Below are 10,927 nucleotides of genomic sequence, written 5' to 3' on the forward strand. Positions count from 1 at the left end.
GAATTTATACAGTATGAAACAAAAAAATTAATAAAATTTTATAAAAAAAATATAAAAACGAAACCAAAAAATTTTTAAAAATAATAATATGACTGATTTGTTAAATTTATGTTTATTTAAAAACGAATTTGTTTAAAATATTATCCAACTTATTTGAATGACTTGCTAAATACTACTCAAACAGAAAAAAGAGCATAATTAAAAGGCCAAGAACAAAATCCAGTACTTCCGTTGTAAGGAACCGATAAAAATATTTACAAAAAAGAAAATTATGTTGAAAACCGTTGCCAAAACTTATTTGTTAAATTATTTTTATTAATTTATTTATTTTTGAAAATTAATTATTATAATAAAGCATTTTTTTCTTGTAGCTGTTAGTATTTAATTTTTATTTTTTGTTTTATTTTATTATAAAATATCACTTTGTATGCTCAAAATGTTATGCCAAAATCATTATTTTTATTATTATTATTATTTATTATAAAATTAAATGCCAAAACCTTAAAAAAATATAATTTTTAGTATTTAAAAAATAAACTCAAAATTTTATTCTAACTAAGTCCTTAATGTCCTTTTTGCAATACATTTATGTACTTTTACAATTTAAGAACATTTTATTTTTTATTCATTTTAAAGAAAACAGAAATAGTTTCAAAAACATATTTGTAATTTACTTATTATACTTACATAAATGGTGTGTTGTATCAATTTTAAATTTAAAAGAAAGAAAAATATTATTGCAAAAATGAAAATTAAAAATATACATTGTAAACTTGTGTGTAGCAAGAAAATTTATAAAAAAGTATAGATTTTAATAAAAGTAAAAGTAAAGTGTTTTTTAATGTCATCAGGAGGACCGAAAATTTGGTCCCTAATGAACTAGAACTGAACTAGTACTGAACTAGAATTGAACTACACTAGAACTGAACTAGAACTGAACTAGAACTGAACTAGAACTGAACTAGAACTGAACTAGAACTGAACTAGAACTGAACTAGAACTGAACTAGAACTGAACTAGAACTGAACTAGAACTGAACTAGAACTGAACTAGAACTGAACTAGAACTGAACTAGAACTGAACTAGAACTGAACTACACTAGAACTGAACTACACTAGAACTGAAGTACACTATAACTGAACTACACTAGAACTGAACTACACTAGAACTGAACTCACTAGAACTGAACTAGAACTGAACTAGAACTGAACTAGAACAGAACTAGAACTGAACTAGAACTGAAGTAGAACTGAACTAGAACTGAACTAGAACTGAACTAGAACTGAACTAGAACTGAACTAGAACTGAACTAGAACTGAACTAGAACTGAACTAGAACTGAACTAGAACTGAACTAGAACTGAACTAGAACTGAACTAGAACTGAACTAGAACTGAACTAGAACTGAACTAGAGCTGAACTAGAACTGAACTAGAACTGAACTAGAACTGAACTAGAACTTAACTAGAACTGAACTAGAACTGAACTAGAACTGAACTAGAACTGAACTAGAACTGAACTAGAACTGAACTAGAACTGAACTAGAACTGAACTAGAACTGAACTAGAACTGAACTAGAACTGAACTAGAACTAAACTAGAACTGAACTAGAACTGAACTAGAACTGAACTAGAACTGAACTAGAACTGAACTAGAACTGAACTAGAACTGAACTAGAACTGAACTAGAACTGAACTAGAACTGAACTAAAACTGAACTAGAACTGAACTAGAACTGAACTAGAACTGAACTAAAACTGAACTAGAACTGAACTAGACTGAACTAGAACTGAACGAGAACTGAACTAGAACTGAACTAGAACTGAACTAGAACTGAACTAGAACTGAACTAGAACTGAACTGATCTAGAACTGAACTAGAACTGAACTAGAACTGAACTAGAACTGAACTAGAACTGAACTAAAACTGAACTAGAACTGAACTAAACTGAACTAGAACTGACCTAGAACTGAACTAGAACTGAACTAGAACTGAATTAGAACTGAATTAGAACTGAACTAGAGCTGAACTAGAACTGAACTAGAACTGAACTAGAACTGAACTAGAACTGAACTAGAACTGAACTAGAACTGAACTAGATCTGAACTAGATCTGAACTAGAACTGAACTAGAACTGAACTAGAACTGAACTAGAACTGAACTAGAACTGAACCAGAACTGAACTAGAACAGAACTAGAACAGAACTAGAACAGAACTAGAACAGAACTAGAACAGAACTAGAACAGAACTAGAACAGAACTAGAACAGAACTAGAACAGAACTAGAACAGAACTAGAACAGAACTAGAACGGAACTAGAACAGAACTAGAACAGAACTAGAACAGAACTAGAACAGAACTAGAACAGAACTAGAACAGAACTAGAACAGAACTAGAACAGAACTAGAACAGAACTAGAACAGAACTAGAACAGAACTAGAACAGAACTAGAACAGAACTAGAACAGAACTAGAACAGAACCAGAACAGAACTAGAACAGAGCTAGAACAGAACAGAACTAGAAAGAACTAGAACTGAAATTAAAAGTTTTTAATGAGTACTAAGTGCATTTCCCAGCCATTTGAAAAAATTGTCTTTTTTTATAAAAACAAACAAAATATTGTTTTTTTCACTGTTAGATACATTTTTAAAATAAATTCCTTATTGCAATTAAATTTTCATATAATAGCCATGAAATATTTCACCACACACTCTGTTTGCAACAAACTTTTATACTAGAAAATAAATCTTATTTTGTGCACCCTGTTATATGTCTTGACATCTAAGCATTTCTCAAACACCCTGTTGGCAGAGACTTGCGTCGATTCGGCTTAATCCGACTTAGCCTAGCCGCCGAACAAAATGTCAAAGCCGCCGCCGACGAAGTGCAGTTGATGTCAATTCTGCCGACTGCGAAAAGAAATTCTGCTAGAATTTTCGCGCCAAACTGTTTTCTGCGTTTTTGCAAAAAAGTTTGTTGTTGTGTGTGTGCAAAAATCTAAAATGACAGAAATGATATTCTTTAAATAAAAAATTTTTTTACTAACAATTGAAATTAATAAGATTGTATGCTATACTACTATACCGAGGGTCATTGTGCAAAGAAACAGCAAGTGTTGTTGGGTTTAATTTAGTTAAATTGTTAATAACTATGATGAAAATGTTTTTCCAGGCGGGGTTTGTTTTCGTTTAATACCGAAAAGTTTTTAGATTTGGCATATTTGTGAGATCTAGAAGATTAAAAAATGTAAGTAATGGTGTTAATTAATTATTTATTTGTCTATAAAGAACGTCTTTCTTTTCAAGAAAGAGGAGGCATCATGATGGTCTCCTGGAAGAATGTCCACAAGAGAGTGGCAATTGTATACCTCCCTAGTCACCTAGGCGGGTGGTGGTCGGTCGGCTAGTGGTGACATGGTGTATTATCACCTAGAGGCAATGGACGGAAGCTGATTGCCGTATTCAGGGCGTATCCTTCGGATACATACTTATGTTATGTTTAATACTACTTGTTTAAATTTGATTCTTAAACGTTTGTAGTAACTTATGATTTTTGTTTACTTTTTGAAGTTTATGTTTTAAATTGAAATTATTCGATTGTTAATTTTTCATTGCTGTATATCTAAATTTAAATAAAGAAATACGTTATTTTTAAAAACACAATATTGGTGTCAGAAGTGGGATATAATGAGTATGTCCCAAGAGCAACTATCGAATGTTATGGAATTACTGGCAGGAGCAATTCGCTCTGCAGTTGCAGATGTGGCGCAGACTGCATCCATGGGTTTTTCGTCGCCTTCATCTTCTGCAGAATTGAATTCAAAACCACCACAATTTTCAATGGTCGAATATAAACAAGAAGATGGAGGATCAGTTTCTGATTATTTTACTAGGTTCGACTGGGCGTTGCAGTTGTCGAGAGTTGCAGAAACTGAGTATGCAAATTACGCACGTGCATATGGGCACACAACTGAATACAGCTTTAAAAATATTAACAAGTCCGAGATCGCCAGGAGAATTAAATTATGCTGAAATCAAAGACATTCTGATTCGTCATTTCGATGGAAAGAAAAATAAATATGCAGAAAGCGTGAAATTTAGACAAATGAAACAAGAACCGGGAGAATCAGTAGCAAAATTTAGTCTTCGATTGAAAAATGGAGCAGTTTTCTGCGAGTACGGCCAATTTTTAGACAGGATGCTAATTGAGCAGCTTTTAATGGGGCTAGAATCTGCAACTATTTGTGATGAACTGATTGCAAAACAACCACAGAGCTTTAGTGAAGCATACGAGATAGCTTATGCTAGAGAACTAACTCATCATGCAACAAAAGAAGTTAACTCCAGCAATGAGCCTTCGCAACCGGAACAACATTCAAGTTAGGTTTTGCTCCAGTTAAAACCAAAAATAAAAATAGTAAATCTGATGCTGTATTTCCAAATAAAGGTAAATGTTACGGGTGTAATGGGAATCACACGAGAAACAACTGTAAATTTAAGAGTGCGAAATGCTTCGCTTGTGGTAAGATCGGCATATTTCTAAGGTATGTAAAAGTAAAACTGGTCAAGTAACGATGGAACAGGACGAAGAAAACGATTCTGTTGAGCAATTGCGTTTTATAAATAAAATTAAATTTTCAAAACCGTATGAAAAGAAATGATATTTGTGAGTATCGATGGTAGGAAATTGGAAATGGAGCTTGATACTGGTGCTCCTTGTAGTATAATTAGCAAGAAACGCTTACGTGCTATCAAACCCTATTACACTTTACATAAATCTGACAGAAAATTTGCTAGCTATACAGGTCACTCAATAAATTGTATTGGCAGAGTTGTAGTAAATGTGACTTTGGGAAAAACTTCTCGTGTCTTGAATTTATATGTTGTAGAAGATGATTTAGACACTTTGTGCGGCCGTGAATGGATAAGTCATTTTGCACATGATATTAATTTTTCAGATCTATTCGCATCTACACCGCCAAATAATAACTCTCCAAACGATAGCTTTAGTTTAAATACTATTACTTCCGATGTATCGATATTAAATTCTATTGAAAAAAATCAACTACAACAAATTGTAGATAAATTTGATGATGTATTTGGAAGTTCAGCTGGAAAGCTTAAATGTCCTCCTATAAAGATTCATATGAAGCCGAATGCTAGACCCATATTCGCTAGACCAAGAGAAGTTCCTTTAGCTTTAAGAGAAGCATATGCCAAGGAAATTGATGCTAAAATTGCTGCCGGTTATTATAAAAAAGTCGAATTCTCAGAATGGGCTTCCACGACCCATGTAGTAACTAAAAAAAATGGAGCTATACGTATTACTGGAAACTATAAACCTACGGTCAACCCTCAAATGATTATCGATGAGCATCCTATTCCAAAACCAGAAGATTTATTCAACAGAATTAAGGGTGCTACAATTTGCTCATCTAGATGTTACCGACGCATATACGCATTTGCCAATAGATGAAGAGTTTGGACATGTTCTTACCTTAAATACTATTACTCATGGCCTTATACAACCCACTCGTGCAGTCTATGGGGCTGCAAATATCCAGCAATATGGCAGCGAAAAATGGAAGAAGTTTTAAAAGGATTACCTAATTGTCTTAATTTCTTCGATGATATACTATTATTTGCAAAAGATTTTAATGAATTACAACAAATTTTAGATTTGACTTTGGCCCGAATTAGACAGTGTGGTCTTAAATTAAACAAATCGAAGTGTGTTTTTGCAGCAACGTCAGTGGAATTTTTAGGGCATTTAATTGATGCCAAGGGTATACATAAGTCAAATAAGCATATTGAATCTGTATTGAACGCACCGAAACCAAACTCCTTAGAAGACTTGCAGCTATTTCTAGGTAAAGCCTCATACTATAGTGCCTTTATTCCGGATCTAGCAACCCGTGAGAGGCCATTACGAGATATTCTAAAATCAAAGGTATTTTCATGGAATTTAATCGCGGATGCTGCTTACAACGATATTAAGAAAATTTTAGTATCTCCACAAGTTTTAATATCATATGATCCAAAACTACCATTATTGTTGGCAACGGATGCTAGTAAAACTGGCTTGGGCGCGGTATTGTCTCACCGTTTACCTAATGGCGAAGAACGACCTATAGCATACGCAAGTAGAACAATGAGTGTGACAGAACAACGTTACTCTCAAATAGATAAAGAGGCTTTGGCCATAGTATGGGCCGTTCAAAAATTCTTTAAATATTTATATGCACGGCATTGGACATTAATAACCGATCACAAGCCACTTACTCAGATTTTGCACCCTAGTAAATCGCTTCCAGTTCTTTGTATTTCTCGTATGGCAAACTATGCCGATTTTTTAAGTAACTTTGACTTCGAGATAATATATAAACCATCCAAAGAGAATATTAATGCAGATTACATGTCACGTATTGTTCCAGATAATTCAGTAAAGTCACAATGCAACGAAAATTATGTAATTACTGAATACGACGAGTTTGATACTTTTATTTTCCGACAAATTAACCAGTTACCCGTTACAGCTGAAAAAATTGCCAATGAAACCCGTAAAGATTCAGTACTTGGAAAAATAGTTGCAATATTAGAGAAAGGACATTCGTTGGCAAAATATGGTTATACTGCACCAGAATCGAATTATAGACTCTCAGGTAATTGCTTAATATTCGAACACAGAGTTGTAATTCCACAAAAGTTTCGAAAAGACATTCTTCAAAATCTACACGCAGCTCATTTAGGGATGGTAAAAATGAAAGGTATTGCTCGTTCCTTTGTGTATTGGCCAAAAATCGATGCAGATATTGAAGCAGTGGCAAAAGACTGCAACGATTGTGCAAGAGTAGCAAATAAACCTAAGAAGTATACAGATCATCACTGGGAATATCCCAAAGGTCCTTGGGAACGAGTGCATATAGATTATGCTGGCCCTTTCGAGGGTATGATGTTACTAATTATTACAGATGCCTATAGCAAATGGCTGGATGTGAAAATAACTAAATCTATAACAGCTGAGGCAACAATTGCATTAGTCGATGAAGTTTTTGCAAATTACGGTGTTCCAGCGATGGTAGTATCCGATAATGGTACAAATTTCTCATCAGAAGAGTTTAACAAATACTTGACGGCTGTGGGAGTCAGATATCATAAATACACTGCACCTTATCATCCCTCTACTAACGGCCAAGCTGAACGTAGCGTTCAAACAGTAAAAAACGCATTAAAAGCTATGTGTACATCAAAACAAACATTACAACAAAATCTCAACGAGTTTTTAAGGCAGTATAAGAATGCACCTCATTCAACAACTGGAGTATCTCCAGCACAACTTTTTCTAGGCCGTCAAATTCGCACCCGCTTGATTTAGTACATCCAGAAAATGTTTCTTCTAAAATAACAAATAAACAATTTTTGAAACAACATGAGCAATTTAGAGAGTTTCAAGTGGGTGACAATATATATTTTTTATCCGGTAATCAAAAGGAAAGCAAATGGATACCAGGTAAAATAAATAGGCGTTTAGGCGATATTCATTACGAAATTCTTTATGAAAATAAGTATGTACGAAGACATATTGATCAAATTCGTGGTGCTACTCAAGGTGTACAAAAGGATGTGGTAAATGGAAACCTGAGTTATGGAAACAGAAGATCTGAGGAAAACAGGTCTTATAGGAGTATTATATATCCAGAAAATATGAATGATAATGTTTTAGTCCCCAGACATCCCGCTCCTAATCTTCAGCATCCTGAAATAAATTCAATAGTACTCCTAATAATGCAGAGATCCAGTAAAATGAAGATTAATGTTGTCCGCTCTCCTGTTCGAGAAAAGGACACAGATGATGAATTTGAAACACCACAAGCTGGTCAAAATCAAAACCACCCGCAAACACCACATTACAAAACAGCGCAGCGGACGACGAGAAGAAACCAGTGAACAGTAAATATAGAGAATTCACATTTACCAAGTGATCAGCATCTACGACGATCAAAAAGGATTCCAAACCAAGAGTTTTATTTTCACCTGACAATTCCTAAGGAAGAGATAAATTTATGTTTAATACTACTTGTTTAAATTTGATTCTTAAACGTTGTAGTAACTTATGATTTTGTTTACTTTTGAAGTTTATGTTTTAAATTTGAAATTATTCGATTGATAATTTTTCATTGCTGTATATCTAAATTTAAATAAGAAATACGTTATTTTTTAAAACACAATAACCTTATTATTATACCATTGATCTCAGCAGAATCACTACCATACACCCATAATAGAGCGCGATGTCTGTCTGGTGTGGCTTCAGTGAAGCTCTTGTTTTCTCCAAACACTATGGTGGCCGAATATTTACAAGAAACAATTGTTAAGCCGCCTTTTATACAAATTTATAGCTTGTAGAGAATGTAATTCACGGACCTAGAGATATAACCTGGCAGGTATGTAGATGTTGTTTGGGCAAAATATTGGTACTAACCATTGTGGGCTTTAGTCGACTTTAGATCCCTTATAGTGTCACACATATACCCAAATAAGCATTCTTGCTGGAATTAAGTTTAAAACAAGTTTAATTCCATTCATTACACTTTAATTCAATAGCATTCTCCAGTGAAAACGAAACTTGAATTCAAGTCGAACATACAATGTTTTTACAGTATAATTCAATGCACGAATCTATATACATATATAAAATTTAACGTTACTGACTGACTGACTGATTCATCATCGTAGAGCCTAAACGGTTGAAGCTAAAGAGCTGAAATTTGGGCAGGAGGTTGGTCTCCCACCAATGGATCCAATAAGGCGAGATTTTTGGAATTCGAATTTTTTGGGGGTAAAAAAAGGGTAAAAACGTAACTAGAAAAGTTACAAAATAGTTAAAGTTCATTTAAAAAAAAAGCGAACAGGTGTCCGGTAATTTTTCAAATTCGGGGCCCCTTTGGGGAATAAACGGGTAAAAACTGTAATTTGATACTTCTTTTGCACCCCATGTATCTTTAAATCAGAGAACATTCAAAAAATATGTTTGAATCCTTTATAAGTTGACGAACAAATAAAAATATGAATTTTGTACTTTTTGGATATTCGGACGTTTAAGGGGTGAAAATTGTACCTATTTTTGGTACTTTTTTATAAAACATTGTTTTTGGTTTATTAACTTATACACATGAATACATAATAACGGGCTTCCCAATACGATGTTGCAATTTTTTGGAACAGAATTTTTATTTCGTTAATGGGGAGGAAAAAAAGTACCAAAAGGGGTAAAAATGGGAAATTTGATTTTATTCAAGAAACACTTAATATGCTAATGGGGTGTTATTTGGAACACCGGTACTTTTATCGTACTTCGACTGGTACTTTTGAGTTTTCCATAAAATTAAACCTAGAAACAATAATAAATATGTAGAACCCGAAGTAAATTATAATCTATAAAAAGGGACTTTTTAGTACTTTTTCGATCTTCGACTGGTACTTTTTGAATTTTTTATAATTAACCTAGAAACATGAAATTAGGAATGTACAGCCCGGATTAAGTGATAACATATAAAAGGGGACTTTTTGGTACTTTTTCGTTTTTTAAAAAGTATTTTTTGAATTTTCTATAATATTGAACCTATAGACAAGAAATTAAACCTGTAGGGCATGGAGTTAGTACTAAATAATACCATAATAAAACAATTTTGTTGGAACGAAAATATGTAATGTAAATATGTATATGAAATCTTCTTCAGAAAATGACTTAAACGCACATAAATGGCTTTTTAAATGTCGATGTCGACGAAAAAAACATTTTTAGGAACCGAAACCCACATCTATGAAAAATAAAATTATGAGGATCGGTCCGCCAATATAACCAATTACGGTGACGTTCTTATTAATCTAATGATTAAAGTCCATATATATATGTATATGACCACTTCCGAAATTTGCTTTTTTACGACAAATGATTTGCCGAATATAACTCTTACTCCTTACTTATTTTAATCATAAAGAAATTACCGCTAAAATAGGAATAGTCTGCCTTTAGAGTTGCGAGTTTTCATACACTCTAATAATGTTTTCAAAGTGAAACTTTTGGAATATTTTTCAATCTCTTTGTGATCCCTTTAAATGATGTTGTTCTGGAAGAACTTTAACATCCATGTAAAAATTTTGGGTAATAAATTGGGGGACTACCAATGAGGGGAGCGGAACCTCCCATATAAATTAAATACAAAAATTCGTTTATCTGGGAAACTAATAGAACTAAATTCATCAAATTTTGCACGAAGAACTTTAATATTCATCTGAACATTTTGGAGAAAAAAGGGCGGACTTTCATCTGGGGGGCTTGGAGCTCCCATATGAATTAAATAGAAAAATTCGTATATCTGAGAAACTATTAGAGCTAGAATCTTAAAATTTACTGAAGAACATTTAGAGAAATTGCAATAATTTGCGTGGAATCTCCCATATGTAGCAACTTGTATATCTGGAAATACCATTGTAGTTAGAATCATCAAAATCGTTATGTGGGTTTCTTATTTATATTGCTTTTAGGGTGGCACAGCACACTGGGTATAGCTAGTAAATAAACAAATAAAATATCTTTGTTTTTACGTTATTGATAATTTTCTTAATGCAAATTTTTTTTTAGAAACTGATTTTCTGCAAGATGTTTTATATGCAGGATAGAGTTAAAATATCGGCAGATCCTCGTAAAACTTGGAGAAAGGATTTGTTTTTAATTTTTAAGAATTTTTTATTCATCCCTGCATAATTTCTCACACAACTTTTGAGCTTGCTCTGTTTTGTTGTTATAAACATTTGCTTCCAAAATCCCACTTTCTGATCTCTCGGATTCCGTTTTTATTTAAAATCGTTGAAAATTTAAAAACTAAACGTAGTTGAAAACGGCTTACAGTCAATTTTAAGCCGCCG

At 33.1% G+C, this 10,927-nt stretch overlaps 1 protein-coding gene across 1 annotated transcript; it reads left to right on the forward strand.

The window, feature by feature from the left end:
• The first annotated feature begins 5,579 nt into the window (after positions 1 to 5,579).
• On the forward strand, positions 5,580 to 7,373 carry LOC119611169 (uncharacterized protein K02A2.6-like). Its single transcript, XM_037966666.1, has one exon. It carries the CDS (start codon positions 5,580 to 5,582, stop codon positions 7,371 to 7,373), a length of 1,794 nt encoding a protein of 597 aa, XP_037822594.1.
• The last annotated feature ends 3,554 nt before the right edge of the window (positions 7,374 to 10,927 follow it).

Source organism: Lucilia sericata, unplaced genomic scaffold (assembly GCF_015586225.1).
Source record: "Lucilia sericata isolate MDLA Ls3-8-SP2 unplaced genomic scaffold, ASM1558622v1 Contig001383F_arrow, whole genome shotgun sequence".
Taxonomy (NCBI): Eukaryota; Metazoa; Arthropoda; class Insecta; order Diptera; family Calliphoridae; genus Lucilia; species Lucilia sericata.

Excerpts from the sequence above, each read along its gene's own strand:
- LOC119611169 (XM_037966666.1), top strand. The coding sequence starts at position 5,580 with ATGGAAGAAGTTTTAAAAGGATTACCTAATTGTCTTAATTTCTTCGAT.